The sequence below is a fragment of the Salvelinus sp. IW2-2015 genome, linkage group LG1, assembly GCF_002910315.2.
Source record: "Salvelinus sp. IW2-2015 linkage group LG1, ASM291031v2, whole genome shotgun sequence".
NCBI lineage: Eukaryota > Metazoa > Chordata > Actinopteri > Salmoniformes > Salmonidae > Salvelinus > Salvelinus sp. IW2-2015.
In genome coordinates, this window is record NC_036838.1 from 10,199,500 (window position 1) to 10,215,523 (window position 16,024).

At 42.5% G+C, this 16,024-nt stretch overlaps 2 protein-coding genes across 2 annotated transcripts; both read right to left on the minus strand.

Moving 5' to 3' along the window:
• Positions 1–21: 21 nt before the first annotated feature.
• Positions 22–9,069, minus strand: LOC111960879 (cysteine-rich protein 2-binding protein-like). The gene is made up of 10 exons (XM_023983048.2): positions 8,811–9,069; positions 8,360–8,481; positions 7,912–8,033; positions 7,486–7,667; positions 6,690–7,115; positions 5,673–6,268; positions 5,264–5,397; positions 4,570–4,745; positions 1,431–1,621; positions 22–559 (listed from the first exon to the last, which is right to left on the minus strand). The coding sequence occupies exons 1-10, from the start codon at positions 9,067–9,069 to the stop codon at positions 386–388; spliced, it is 2,382 nt and encodes a 793-aa protein (XP_023838816.1). The 3' UTR covers positions 22–385.
• pet117 (protein PET117 homolog, mitochondrial) lies at positions 9,009–10,759 on the minus strand. Its single transcript, XM_023983230.2, has 4 exons — positions 10,669–10,759; positions 10,183–10,413; positions 9,584–9,736; positions 9,009–9,096 (listed from the first exon to the last, which is right to left on the minus strand). The coding sequence occupies exons 2-4, from the start codon at positions 10,276–10,278 to the stop codon at positions 9,091–9,093; spliced, it is 255 nt and encodes an 84-aa protein (XP_023838998.1). The 5' UTR covers positions 10,279–10,413; positions 10,669–10,759; the 3' UTR covers positions 9,009–9,090.
• Positions 10,760–16,024: the final 5,265 nt, after the last annotated feature.

Consider the following 16,024-nt stretch of genomic DNA (forward strand, 5'->3'; position numbering starts at 1 on the left):
AAATGAAGACAGAATTCGGAATGTGAATGATTTTTTTCTTTATATAATTGCCACTTGGGCTGCAGAATTATTCAGAAATGCGAGTGTACAAAATTACAATAAAATATCGTCCTTCAGTCTCTTCTGTGGATCAACAAAAAATACACCTCACCATAGGTTCATACAATGGCTACACTGAATAGCACAGGCACTTCCAGATTAATTTTTTACTCCTTCTGACTGATTGCCTGTATAGAAATACAAACCCTACAACAGACAACGACAATTTGACTAGTACACTCAATATGGCTACCAGTTCACCAATGGAACATTAATTTACTTGGGACTGTCCATTCTAGTAATTATATTTCTATGGCTTGAATACTGGCCTGTCCCGTTTCCTGTCTCACCGCCGTAGCCGCAGGAAGAAGGCGTGTCGGCACTCCTTGCTGTCCAGCGGGTAGTATTTGTCGTAAAAGTCCAAGATGTACTCCTCAGTCTTAAAGCCGAACTTCTGGTATAGGAGCATGGCAGGGTTACTGGCCGAGACGTGTAGAGTGACGTCTTTTCCCATGCAGGTCTGTGGGGGAAAAGAGAACCTTGCCTGAAAAGACATCTTCCCTTTTTTCAACCACTTAGACTGTGCGGTTGTAGATCGATCCAAACAATTTAAGTTCATTTTACAGTTATTTATTTTTAGGTATTTCTAGCAGTCTTGAGCTAACTTGACTAAATCGAATGTAGCCGTAGGGTCAAGTTAGTTCTGGTCTAAAAAGCACTAAGTGCCAGTAGTGTACAAAACACCTTCCTAATATTGAGCTGCACCCCCTTTTGGCCTCAGAACAGCCTCAATTCATTGGGGCATGGTCTCTTTGAGGTGTCAAAAGTGTTCCACAGGGATGCTGGCCCATGTTGACTCCACTGCTTCAATGTTGTGTCAAGTTGGCTGAATGTCCTTAAGGTGGTGGACCATCCTTGATACACATGGGAAACTGTTGAGCATGAAAAATCCAGCAGCGTTGCAGTTCTTGACACACTCAAACTGGTGCGCCTGGCACCTACGACTATACCCCGTTCAAAGGAACTTAAATCTTGCCCATTCACTCTCAATGGCACACATACACAATCCATGTCTCAAGGCTTAAAAATCCTCCTTTGACCTCCTTCCCTTCATCTACACTAATTGAAGTGGATTTAACAGGTGACATCCTTAAGGGATCATAGCATTCACCTGGTCAGTCTGTCATGGAAAGAGCAGGTGTTCCTAATGATTTGTTCACTTAGTGTATATTACAATGGCATGTATATGATGGCAGTATGGCTCTATACAATGTGGCTTAGAGTCTCTATAAAAGCTGTGCTTCACCACTTTTTATGTAGACAATAGTATAGTGACCCTTTAATTGCTGCTTGCAACTGTAGTATTGTTGTTTTTAGTTATGATACCATACCTGAATGAGATGGTAGATCATGAATGTAGCGATTCCAGCCCTCCTCCACTCGGGATGCACCAGCAGGAAGGAGATGTAGGCCTCGTTGTACTTCACGTCCGGCACCATGAACCCAAAGCCGATCACCACCTTCTTATAAAGGACCACGACGCTGAAGTCTGGGTACTGGAGACACTCGGAGAGATCCACGCCTGATAAGAGAGCCAGAGAGAAAATCAGCCATCAATCTAAAACTTTGAGGGGAATATTTTAAAGTAGAATAAATATGCACAATGTTGTATGCTTCCATGTGATTTATTTTACAAGGACAATATTTCCATCTGCATTCACACGAACATATTTAAAAGAATATTACACTTTCAACACTTTAAATCAATGTTTGTCAGACATTTTATAAGTATCTAATGTCAAGATGACTCCATGTCCCACAACATGGTTTGTGAAGATCCAGCAATATGCCTCAGCCCCAAATGAATGTCCCTTTTAAGTTCCCAGTCTGAAATAGGGCGGGGAGACATGGCCAAAATATCATTTCAAGGTATTTTTCAAATTTTGGACAGTATTTTATGTTTTTGATTAATAAAAGTTATACATTTGCTTCATGAGTAGGCGTGGCACCACATATTCTAAATTATTTCAATGGGTCTATCTCCATTCGGATTGTTTTATACTGTTCAATTCAACCAAAAATAATTTCCTGCATTTCCTACCCTCATTTGAGATCCTTTCCACTCTGCCACGATATGGGCAAAAATACTATGCCATATTTTTAACCAAATGTTGCAATTGCGATTTAGATCAAAACACTTGGGTGAACTTTTGGAATCATGTAAATATGTTTATTATAATTCTATAGTTACAATATAAATAATAGTGGGCACTTTGAATACAGTTGTTTGACATGACGAGTGAAAATGCCATTTACGAGTTATTGTGACATGGTAGGAAAAAAACAAAGTGGTGTTCAGTGTTTCCTAGGGGACCCTATAATCTTTGGCTACATTAAATCTTTATTTATATAGCCAACATATTCATGCGTTGCCTATTCCTCTTTGATTTAAAGATAATGTTGCACAAACATGCAGATTTAAGCCTCCACCAGTACTGGTATCAGGCTGTATTAGCTACGTTTGCTCTGACTCAGTACTTTTATTAGCTAGTTAGCTAGCGATTAGCATTAGTTGCTAACACGATTTAGCTTAACTTGCTAAGAAAATACAAACTAGCTGTTTGCAGAAACACAAACTAATATTGTAATTATAGAACACTTGTGGATTTATATTAAGATCAAAGTGGAAACATCGTTGTCATCAACATGTTGCATGTGCTGCATTGACCATGCAGACTGAACGAAAGTGTCTCGTGGTCAAGCAACAACAAATGCGCTCCTTGAATGACAGGGGTTGGGACTAGGTCTGTGTGGAAAGCAGCGTGGAGAGAGAGAGAGAGAAAAAAGGTCCAGTCGCCAGGACCACAAATTCCATCTAGACACCGTTGCCCTAGAGCACACAAAAAACTATACATACCTCGGCCTAAACATCAGCACCACAGGTAGCTTCCACAGAGCTGTGAACGATCTGAGAGACAAGGCAAGAAGGGCATTCTATGCCATCAAAAGGAACATAAATTTCAACATACCAATTAGGATCTGGCTAAAAATACTTGAATCAGTCATAGAGCCCATTGCCCTTTATGGTTGTGAGGTCTGGGGTCCGCTCACCAACCAAGATTTCACAAAATGGGACAAACACCAAATTGAGACTCTGCATGCAGAATTCTGCAAAAATATCCTCCGTGTACAACGTAGAACACCAAATAATGCATGCAGAGCAGAATTAGGCCGATACCCACTAATTATCAAAATCCAGAAAAGAGCCGTTAAATTCTACAACCACCTAAAAGGAAGCGATTCCCAAACCTTCCATAACAAAGCCATCACCTACAGAGAGATGAACCTGGAGAAGAGTCCCCTAAGCAAGCTGGTCCTAGGGCTCTGTCACAACGAACAAACACACCCCACAGAGCCCCAGACAACAGCACAATTAGACCAACCAAATCATGAGAAAACAAAAGATAATTATTGACACATTGGAAAGAATTAACAAAAAAAACAGAGCAAACTAGAATGCTATTTGGCCCTAAACAGAGAGTACACAGTGGCAGAATACCTGACCACTGTGGACTGACCCAAACTTAAGGAAAGCTTTGACTATGTACAGACTCAGTGAGCATAGCCTTGCTATTGAGAAAGGCCGCCGTAGGCAGACATGGCTCTCAAGAGAAGACAGGCTATGTGCTCACTGCCCACAAAATGAGGTGGAAACTGAGCTGCACTTCCTAACCTCCTGCCAATGTATGACCATATTAGAGAGACATATTTCCCTCAGATTACACAGATCCACAAAGAATTTGAAAACAAATCCAATTTTGATAAACTCCCATATCTACTGGGTGAAATTCCACAGTGTGCCATCACAGCAGCAAATTTGTGACCTGTTGCCACAAGAAAAGGGCAACCAGTGAAGAACAAACACCATTGTAAATACAACCCATATTTATGCTTATTTATTTTAACTTGTGTGCTTTAACCATTTGTACATTTGTACAACACTGTATATATATAATATGACATTTGTAATGTCTTTTCTTGTTTTGAAACTTCTGTATGTGTAATGTTTACAAAAAAAATGTTAATTTGTATTGTTTATTTCACTTTTGTGTATTATCTACCTCACTTGCTTTGGCAATGTTAACACATGTTTCCCATGCCAATAAAGCCCATTAGATAGATAGATAGATAGATAGATAGATAGATAGATAGATAGATAGATAGATAGATAGATAGATAGATAGATAGATAGATAGAGAGAGAGAAAAGAGAGAGAGAGAGAGAGATGACTCAAGTAGCGGAGTAAACTATAAAAATGGACGTTACACACGGCATATCACATTTAACAAACCAAACATTCAAATACCGTTATACAAGGTAAAGTAAAAACCCAAACCGGTATGCGCATAAATACCTGTATCTAGTAAAATATGGTATAATGCCCAGCACTAGTCTGAAATGTAAAAATTATCAAGTAAAATAAAAAATAAAAATCCAAACATGATAGCATGGCCCTGTTCAGCCTCCTACCTGGCCAGAAGATGTCGTGGCACATGGAGTTAACGGAGGGGATGTGGTTGGGCCGGACGTAACAGTAGTCGATGGGGGCCTCTGGATCTGGGTCCCAGAGGGGGTCCTTCCTGTGGGGGTAGGCACGGATCTCCGCCAACATCTTCAGCTTCATAGGCTTGTTCTCGTAGTCCCTCCTGGTGATGGATTCATTAGTGCACACCGTAGCAAAACGTTTTGCAATGGAAAACATTCCGCAACAAAAACAAGTTTCTTATTGGAGAAGTTCAAATTGTCACTCTCCGTTTCAGTCCATTTTCTTTCTCGATTTGGTGTCTAGTGAATATGACCCAGGAGATTGGATAGAAAACAAATGCCATGAATAGAGGCAACATGATCTTTTTATTTGTGTGTCAGAGAGGAATGACTATTCTTCACAATGCATTTCAATCTGAACGTAATAAAGATATTGGGCACATTCAGGGGCACGTTCAGGAGGGCTACATACTGCATGTAACAGAGAAAAACGGCATGAATAGAGCCACAATAATATTGGTTCCTTCCATGCTGTGATTGTTATACCTCACCTTGAGTATCAGGGTTTAATTACAGGTTAATGTCATAGGTCAGGTGGTCACAAATGTCTCTTATCATATTAGGGGTATAAGGCTGCATGTGGTGTGCCTCATGAAGGAGGTAAGGGCGTGTGGCATACCTTATGAAGGGTTTGAGAGTGCGGGAGGTGTACGGGCTCTTGATGCCCTGGTCTATGCTGGCGTCCAAGCCCATGATCCGGTGCCAGAAGGACACTGTGGGCTGGTGGTACCCTCTTCTGCTGGACACCGTTGTCTAAAAGGGATCAAATGCATTCCATAGACGTGTGATCGAAGCAAAAGATGTATCACGCATGTGATGTAATGTGTTTGGAAATATTCCAACCATTCCTCTCATTCTCGTTATTCTAGTTCGTGACCGCTCATAACAAATCAGAATTTAACCGCAATAATAAATGCCACAAAGCAGACTTTTTATCGAAAGCGACCAAGAGTACAGAGAGTGCATACATTTGTGTGTGTGATCTGTGAACGAATTTGCCATCTGTGCTTGTGGTAGTGAAGGTGTACCTGGAAGCGGTCAAGGATTCGGAGATCCTGGCTGGTGGTGCGGTACTTCCCCGTGCCGGAGCCCCCGTAGTGGCCCTGTCCCCCCTCCTGGGCCCCGTACACCCCTCCCACCAGACTGAGGGTGGCGCTGACCGCCTGATCGATGTCCAACAGGGGGAGCCCTCTCTGGCGTTTGGCCTGCCTCACCAGTAGCTTCCTGTGCAGCCGCTTGGCCTGCGCAGTCACTGCCAGCGCCTGCGGACAGGCCTCCAGGCGCCGCAGCAGCACGCGCTCTTCATAAAGGCTGAGGGGGGCAAACCGGGGCTCTGAGGGAGGCAAACCCTCCCCCTTCTCTGTTAGGACTCCCCTCCTCCTCTCCCCGCCACCCCATGCCCCCCTGGCCACGTTGGATTGGCCTTTGCCGTGCCCCCTTCTCTCGTCGTCTTCATTGTCCCGGTCACGGCCCTCTTCATCACTCTCTGCTTCCTGCTTGATGTGCGCTCCTGGTCGCAGCTTCTTGCGAACGACAAGGGTGCCAGTGCCCAGGGACATGCTGGGTGAGGGGATGTATTCAATGCCGGGATCGATGAAGCCTTCGCCGTCTAGCTCCTCGTCATCTGGAGTTTCAAATCAGAAATGGGAAATATTAACAATACATTCTGTGAGATTTCCAGCCATTTACTGATCATTTCAACTAATTTAGTTTTTGAGGAATATGATTTCTGAAACGTTGTTCTCACAGAAAGTAATTTATTCCTATAGCACTACAGACAGATACTGTATATCCTAGAAATAAATTGATATTGGCATGGAATGCACCTTGGAATATTGCTCCATTGTTGACGTTTTTTTGTTGGTTGGCACACCCACGAATCTTACATTGTGGTATTAAATGCTATCTGACACCATTTCTCATCTTGCCCCGGTGGGACAAATTTGGACTGCTTACCACTAAAACAGTAACTGTATTTTGAATGGTTCCTTTCATTTTCTATCTAGACTAAAAATTCCAAGATCAAGGGGACCCCGACTTCTTACCGTGAAAGAGCGCCATCGGTGGCATGACGTCAGGGATGAGGTCAGCCTCCGACAGCAGGCTGGGCGTGGCTGAGTGGGAGGCGGGGGTGCCGGGTGCAGAGAAGTCRGGAGAGGGCGARGGCGAGGGGCTGGTGAGTGGCGTTCGGTCCGAMGAGCTCATTGAGGAGAAGTCCACCACCTCGCCTTTCTCCAGGACAAAGTCGGGTCGCCTCCCACCGCCACGGCCGCTGAACTTGACAGGCGTGGAGGAGGTGCTGCGATCCATGTACCCCGCCGCCTCCTTCTGCGCCCGCCGGATGTCCTTGGCCTCGTGGGTGCGTGAGCGCTTTTCTTTCAGCTGCATGGCACTCTCCACCGGATTACGGCCCGCACGCTTCCGTAAGCCCTCCACCGTGATGATGGGCTCCAGGGTTGGCTTGGAGGCGGCTGAGAAAGTAACAAACGCCAGCTAAGCAAAAATGGTTAAACAAAAAGGGCTCTAAATGCTCAATCAAAAACACATGCATGTACAGTCGCCTGGAGGGGTGAATTTATTTGGACTCCACTTCAACAGTAGCTGGTTATCCCTCAAAAACATGTAATTGATTCGCACAACAGACTTTGCACAATTCTGCAAACTGCTTAGGGTTAACTACCTCTAACAATAATTTAACATTTGTAATATCCCTGTCATTTTTAAAGTCATGTCCCCCCTTGACTTTTCTTAAATAAGTCTATTTAACACACAAAATAATCCTTTGGTTGTGTCTGAAAATTTGAAAACTTAAATGTTATTTATGAGTGTTCCGCAGTTCACCTTTAGACTTTAGGTAGGCCACCGAGGACTTGTCCCCATCTGGGCGCAGGGTGGGTGGACGGTTCTGCACCAGCTTCCACCAGCCTGGCTCGCCAAACTCCTGGGCCCCTGAGCGGAAGAACGTGGGGCTCCCCACCGACAAACAACCCGCCACCGTGCTCCACCACGTGGAAGTCTTCTTCCTGCAGGTGAAGGTGATGCATCAAAAACTCTATCCATTTACAAAACACTAGACTTGTAAAGAATAACTCAAACATAGCTCTTCTTTCCACAAAAGTTGGTTAAATTTCCATATATGTCCACTCTTGATATTCTGATAATTGACTGAACAATTCAGGTTTTCTGTTTACATTTTTAGGGTTGTATGCAAACTGTTATCAAAACCTTACCAACTGACAACCAAATTAAGGTTGTTTTCTTTCTAACCTGGTGCCCAGTAGGAAGGTCCAGTGTCTCCCAATAAAGGCACAGATGTCCTCCTTCCATCTAAAGTAGCCTTGACGCCCCGTGCCCTCCAACGAAAGGTTGTACATGGCCAACATAACAACCTGAAATAAAACAGAAAACACACTGAACTGCAGTGAAAACCAGGAAAATAATATATGACATTCGTTCAGTACTCATTTCAGAGGGCTGTTGCCCAGAACAAATATAATCAATGAAAAAGTCTACAGCAATATACAATATATAGTACTCTGCAATTTTATACTTGGTCATACTTTAGATAAGGATCTTGACCCATATATTTAGCCCCATATGTTTGTATTAAGGTGTTCCTCATTTGACCCTGTTCATGTTATTATCTTACGTAAGCTGCACTGCAAATCAGTTCTTTATTGTAAACTGCCAACGTGCTTCATTGTGGCACATGTACCTGTTGCCAGGTGAGTCTCATCCTCTCAAAGGTCTCCTTGACATCTTCTGTACAGTCATAGCAGGTGAACTTGAAGAAGTTGTCTCCTTTCAGGTAGCTGGGTTGCTCTCCGTGCAGCTGTGCTGAATGGTGCGGAGGAGAATAAAAAGACTGCTAAGAGACAAGGCATTCTGTTCATTTCATTCTCATTCTTTATTTGAAAAGCATGTACGGTGCAACAGGACACGACATGACATCCAAATACGGAACAGCAGCCCTTTATAATATCTATGGATGAACAGATAAGGCCAACCCCACTGAAATTACAGAGGAAATAACAGCGTAAAATATACTCTGTCCAAATTGTAGTGACAAATTTGCAAGTGTTAAGTGATATTGAGAAAGAACGATGCCCCGTCGCAGGTAGAGGTCGCTCTCCCCCCCCCCAGGGGCTGCCTGGCCCTCCTCTCACCGATGGGGATCCACTTGTGGCACTTGTCACAGTAGAAGGCCATGTCCTCGTTCCAGCCACCCTCGGCATCCTCCCCCAGATCGCTGTTGAGCGAGTCACCGCTCTGGTCGTGCGAGAGGTCCACCGAGGCCTGGTCTTCCGACTCCACGATGAGCAGCGTCTCGCCCTCCACCTCACCCTCCTCCAGCCCCTCCGAGGCAGAGGTGCACATGGCCTCATCTTCCACTTGGCCCCTCTGCTCACCACCGCTTTCCATCATAACCAGGTGGAGTCAGACAGTCTACTCCTGGGTAGATAGAGTGAAGAGTGAAGAGTTTTAGTTTTACCAGCCACAATTGGGTAAGGACATTTTCAAATAAAAGCAGTATGATTCAGGGATTCCTTATTCTATGAGAGAAATCATAACGTTGCCTACTACCTAACTAAACACTATGTATAGCTTACCTTTAGGGAACGAACTGCATGCCACGCATTGCCCTATATGTTTTTCAAAACCAGTGACAATCAATAGCTATCCAGAAGGGTGGCAATGGCTTCTGCAGTGTCAGCTAGTTTACATTTACTCCAAACCCGTAATTGATAAATCATTGGCCAGAGAATCTACAAAGATGTCTATTGTAAAAGGCAATTTGCATAAAGACAGCCCAGCCCAGTTCGAAAACAAACTATGGTGTACTACATTGCTTTATCAATATTTCAACAAGTACATTAACCATACTACACTACACGTGGCTACATAACAATTGTGAAGGCTGTCAAAGAAGTTGTTATGCCTGGGGTTGATCGGAGCCCTGCTGCCCAGATTCTCTCCTGTCGCGCTCTGCCTTGAGCTCCTTGGTCAGACTTCTTTGTTGCTCGAGCACTCGCAGGTTCTCTCTCTTCCTCTCCAAACGTTCAATGTCTCTAAGTACTCCCGCATGAAGTCTCTGATGAAGAACAAAAAAAAAAAACACTGTAAAAGCTGTCTAAAATTATGGCTAGAGGTGTTGTTTACCTCATGGTCCCAGTTTTGCTTGAGATGCACTCCTGCAACGGTGCTCACCGTAAGTATCACAGAAACGCCCAGTACAACTTTAGAGGTTGTAGACATAGCTAGCTATCTAGTATTGCATGTAGCCATCTACCGTTAGCTGTCTGCTAGCAGAAAAGTATGAAAATGCTAACTCTAGTTAGCTAACATTGGCTAAAGGTAATGTTTCTGCTTACAACTTTCTCAATGTAGCTAGCTAATTTGCAACGGACTTTTTAATGGGCCACATTGTACCCTACTATGACTTCTTGCTAGTTAACGTTATCTAGGAATTGGAGTGTACAGTAATTGAGTTGGTCCGTAGGCTAGCTAGTAGTTAGCTAGCTAACGTTAATTGTTTACCTCTTGGTCCCAGTTTTGCTTGAGATGCACTCCTGCAACGGTGCTCACCGTAAGTATCACAGAAACGCCCAGTACAACTTTAGAGGTTGTAGACATAGCTAGCTATCTAGTATTGCATGTAGTTTGGAGACAAAGGGAATTGCTAAACTAGGAGTTGGATAACGTTAGCACAGGACATCTCAGTTATGTGTCGAGGTCGACGAGTTTAGGCTGTAGAGTGGAGTACCGAATCTGGAGAAAGTCGAACACATCGATTTAATAGACTTTCTAAACATTTATGCAATTAATAATTTGCAAATATTCTGGACATAAAACACGAATTAAGTCATGCAAAATATCATACAAAATGTGTTGTCTTCAATATAAGTTGCATAAGTGGCTAAATGTGATCCACACTGGCTTTGAGTAAGGCCAGTGTGTCTATATTACGCGGATGACTCTAAACACGTCAGCCACTACAGTGACTGAAATTACTGCAACACTTACCAAAAAGCTGCAGTTAGTTTCGGGAATGGGTCGCAAGGAATAAATTAGTCCTAAATATTTCCAAAACTAAAAACATTGTATTTGGGACAAGTCGTAATGAATAATGTGGAAGTTGAGGTGACTAAACTGCGTGGAGTAACCACGGATTGTATACTGTCTTAGTCAAAACATATTGATACAACAGTAGCTGAGATGGGGAGAAGTCTGTCCATAATAAAGCACTGCTCTGCCTTCTTAACAACACTATCAACAAGGTAGGTCCTACAGGCCCTGGTTTTGTCGCACCTGGGCCCTGTTTCAGAAAGCAGGTTTAACAAACTCTGAGTTTAAACCTGAACTCTGAGCTGTCAAACTCTGAGTTTTCGGTTTCAGACAGCTGATATCAATTAGTTCAATCAACTCTGAGTTAAATTAACCCTGAGTAAAGCATGTGCATGAGGAGATAAAAAGCCCTCATCAATGGAACGCAGATAACATGATTCATCATCACAACAGGAGAAAAAATGTCTCGAACCTCCTACTTCTCCCTAGTGGTTATAAATATTAATGAATGCATATGCAGATTATGAATATATATTTAAGAAAAAAAGCAATACAGTAGCAGCCGCAAAAGAACGTGAGCTGGCGTGGCAGAAAATTGCTGACCGAGTCAATGCGTGAGTATTAATTGAAAAAAAATTGTATCTCGAGTGTCCCACTTTTCAAAATTGTATATAGTGTGTGTGTGTGTGTGTTTAATATTTATGCAGGTGCAACCCAACAGGCAGAAAATGTACTTGGCATCAACTGAAGATGAAATCTAAAAATATACTTCAAACAGGTAAGGTATAATTTCATTACAAGCAATTGTGATGTTTAGCCTACCCTACCGAATTAAACAGCATCCAGTGGCTACATTCAACATGTGATATATTTAAGTAGTTAGTGAAATTTTTCTAAGCAAAAAAAAGTTACATTTTGCAGCCATCCCAACACTGCCACTATTTTAATATTGTCTATTTGAAAGTAATGCCTACATTCCTTCATACATACAAGTCTCCAAATGTTGTGCTTACTGGACATTATAGCCAATAGAAAAAAGGCTGAGGGCTGAAAAAAGGTGGGGTCCACCACCACTCCGAAGCTAAAGAGATGGCCCTCAGTCAAAACAGTGGGTGACCTATTGCTAAAGGAATCTCTGGAGGAACCTCATCTGACCCAACCACCCCCCAGGACACAAGGGCCTACATAAGAGGTTAGTTATTCAAATTAATAATCTATGTACATTCATCCTTTTGCCACAGTGTTACCTCAGTGATTCCCACCCATCCATCTTAGACACTACTTGGCACACTGATTTTCTTGTATCGGTATAATTCTTTGTAATTGACTGCTGTTACTTTTTCAGATTCTTAGTTGTCCTTCAGACATCAATCTATTTTAAGGTAACTCCGAGTTATATATTTGAAATTGGGATGTGGCCTGCACACTGTTGTAAAAACAAAATTCAAATTAGTTGGGGCGCTTTTCTGGGTAAAGTTATTTAACTGTCTAATTTTCATCTTCTACCAGCTACTGATGGTGTAATCTGTCTGGTGGAGCCTTCTGCCATAACAGATTTTTCATAATGGGTTAGAGTAGAACACCAACATTGTTCATTTTCATTACAGGAGGATGATGAAGACACCTTGTCAGCTGCCACAGTGGGAAGCTACAGAGATGCCTATTGAGGTCAAAAATAACAACTAACAGTTGATGATAGTGTTGTACCATAATAAAACTTGCAAATTTTTCTCTAACAGAGCAATGCTGGAAATTACAATGAGGAGGAGGGTCCATCCACCTCCACAGTACAACTTACCTCACTCAGTAAGATGTTGTTCTGCATTGGCCCATGACTTACAATGAAACTAGGTAGACCTGGCACTGTGAAATTCAATGTCATTTTTTTGTGTTCCTATAGTTCCCTGTGAAACAGCTGTACTTAGAGAAACAATTTTTAAAATGTCATTTAGAAATTGACCACAAGGCTGCAGATACAAAAACAAATTGAAATACAACAGCTGGAACATCAGTTAAAGGTGGGTGAGGTGCCCACAGGTGGATGATTTTACTTGGTTGAACAACATAAATATTAACTACTGTACTGCAATTGCAGGAAATAAAGACGCCTTCATAAAAAGAAAGGCATTGTCTTTATTTGACACTGGGGAGGTGATGGGTCAATCAGAAATTATGGTAGCATATTGTGTCTCTGATACTTTGTGTCTCTGCTCTTCCATCTGGTGCTTCAGCGGGGTGGTCAGGCTCATTATCAGGATCGTTCACTGGTTGAGTAGGACATTGTTCTCTAATTGTGGCAATGTTGTGGAGAATCACACATGCCACAATAATGTCACATGCCCTTTCTGGGGTGACCCTGAGATTACGAAGGCACTGAAACCGGGCCTTGAGCATCCCAATGGTCATCTCTACCCTGGCTTATGTCCTGCAGTGAGCCAAGTTATAATGTTGCTGCAGGCCGGGCTCAGGATCAGGGTAAGGGGTCAGCAAATAGGGCTGGCAGGGGTACCCTCGGTCACCGAGCAGGTAACCATCGAACTCTCCTATGATATTACGAGTATACAGTTTACATTTTCAGTTGCAATAGGTGGAAAGAAAATGTTGATTATAGTAGGATATAGCTATATATATATATAAACTCACCATGGGCAAATCTAGCGCTCAGTGTACACTCACAGAAAATTTGCGAGTCATGCACAGACCCAGGTCACTTTGCTTCCACATTGCTGATGATGTGGGACATATGATCTTCACAGTGCAGAACAGTAATTAGCTGCAGTAGCTGTATTGTGAAGTATCTTTCATTTGGAATGCTAAAGGCTAGTATTTAGGCCTACCTGCACATTAATGCTGTGGAAAGACTTCTTATTCGCATCATTTACTGAAGGAGCTGTGATAGGAATATGAGTGCCATCTATGCAGTCAATCACACATGGAAGTCCTAAAAAATATCAAATTAACTGATTAGTGCTTCATACTAAATAAATAATTGAGTAGACTGACACCTGCAATTCTGTGGAATTCTTTGAGTCTTGTGGGTCTGTGACTTGGGAACACCACAAAAGTGTACAGTAAACGTTTCAGTGCAATTCACATTTCTGACAGCCCGACAGACGGTTGCCTTGGAAATATGCTCAGCGTCACCGATGTTATATAGAAAACTCGTTGGCAAAAAAATCCGAAGTGCAACACAAAGAATGTGTTCCGAACTGAGAGCATGTCCACGATGTGTCATATGAACGATATGAGGGCTGAGAATATTGTTCAAATGAATGATCAATTGTGCAGAAAAACGGAAACGCTCAAATAGATAATCATCGGGGAATGATAAAACATCCAAGCGGGGTCTGATCACCCTTTCCCGACTGCGATTTCTGCGGTGTATTTGTGCTTAAATATCAACTGGCTCTTCAAGAAAAAGACACACCCTTACACCTTCAGTCTGCAGGCTTCAGCTAAAGAGGAGAAACTCAGGGTTAGTTGAAGAAAACCTGCCAGCGAGCAGATTAGCTTCACGGAGTATGTTGCCATAGTAACTGACTCAGAGTTAAGCTGAACTGGCTTTGTGAAACCGAAAACCCAGAGTTTCCTTCAACTCTGAGTCAACTAACTCTGAGTATACACTCATCCCGCTTTCTGAAACAGGGCCCAGATCAGAGCGCACAAGCCCTGCGTGTGCACATTTGTTGATATTCTTTGCTAGTTAACGAGTTATTAGCCCAGTTATAGATAAGTATAGGTCAGCAATGGGGAGTTACTGCTTCCTACAAAATGTGTAGGCTACATTTCAAGCTGTCTTTGAAAAGCCAGTCAGGTAAAACGCTCATGTATTAATTAAAGGAGCAGTGTTGTATTTTGAAACAGGCTTGAATATGCAAATAAGCCAATAGGCAGAGGGGTAGCCTACTGTACATTGGTTAATTCTCTGTATGGTAATAATATATATATATTTTTTGTAAAGGGGTTTCTTACATCATACAACCATAGGCGGAAATCCCAGGGGGGACGGGGGGGACACGACCCCCCCATCCTGGGGAAAATATGATTTGTCCCCCCCAATCTATACTTTAAAATAATTGATTTTCAATATATTAATAATCAGCATGAAAGCAGTTGTGCTGATTATAGACACTTAATAGCGCTTTTTAAGTTTCAAAAGATTGGACCACCCGCCCTTTGCTACAATGGGTTTGATCCACTGCAGTTTTTAGCTGGCAAGGTAATAGAGGGTTCGTATCTACTGTCTAAAGGCACATGTACGTAACTGACGTGAGGTAATCCAGTCAATGCGCCATAGCAATGTTTACATTTTTTATGTTGGCAGGGTTCACACACTAGGCTGAATTTGCAGAGCTAGCGCGCAAACTAAGGCAACATTTACTAGCAAGCTAGCTAGTCCTATTCCATAATGTGGCGTCGTCAAAGATGGAATTTTGCTATCGTCAATTTATTCAGATCACATGCGCTGTAGTGCTTCAAAGTCCTGTGATAAGGTTAGCGATAAACTGAAGTCCAAACTGAACAGAACTACACTCTCTTATACCATTGTCTTAAATATATTTAATGGTCTCGTTGCAAAAGCTAATTGTCGCTAGTGGAACTTTTTTACATTTATTTTATGTTCACCTTTTTTTTTTTAAAGATTATAGCAAACACACAGAAACGGGTTGGTGCTCGCTAGCTTTACAAATTCAGCTATTGTTGGAAGCCAGCCAATATAAAACAAACTTATTTAAAATAGAAAAGGTTGTCCGCATATGTTGTGTAAATGTGTGTGTGTGCAGCTAGACGGCCGCCCAGCCAGGTAGAAAATGGCAGGAAAAAGTAAAAAGACGGACATCAGAGTATTTTTCCAGTACACCAAAACGCAAAGTAAGACTCTAGTAGCCTAATATCTCAAAAAGACGAGTTGATAAAATGTTGCAAAAGAAAGAAAGTGAAATCTAATGGATGTTTCACACAATGATGTCATTAGGCAGAGCGGCAACAGATGGCACACAGACAGCAGAGCTGGGGACAGATAGGGCAAGGTACAGATGGCAGAGACAGGGAGTCTCAGGTAAGTTGTTTGAGGTCTTTGTTTGGGCAACATTATGAGGTTCTCAATTTTTTTTACTTGTAAATAGGGACTAATTGGAAATGCCATGGATACCCGCTCTCAAACTTAAACTGATGACTAACTAAGATTTGTTTATGGGAATCGGTATTGCTGTTGTGATTAATTGTGTGTTTTGGGTAACGGTAGTTAGGAGATAGCGGCAAACACTTATTTCTTTTCTAGGAGACAGACTGAGTCTGTGAGGGTGGTGAAAGG

Excerpts from the sequence above, each read along its gene's own strand:
- pet117 (XM_023983230.2), bottom strand. The coding sequence starts at position 10,278 with ATGTCTACAACCTCTAAAGTTGTACTGGGCGTTTCTGTGATACTTACG. Across the intron at positions 9,737-10,182 it reads AGCAAAACTGGGACCAAGAG|AGACTTCATGCGGGAGTACT; the intron begins GTAAACAATTAA and ends GTTCTTCATCAG.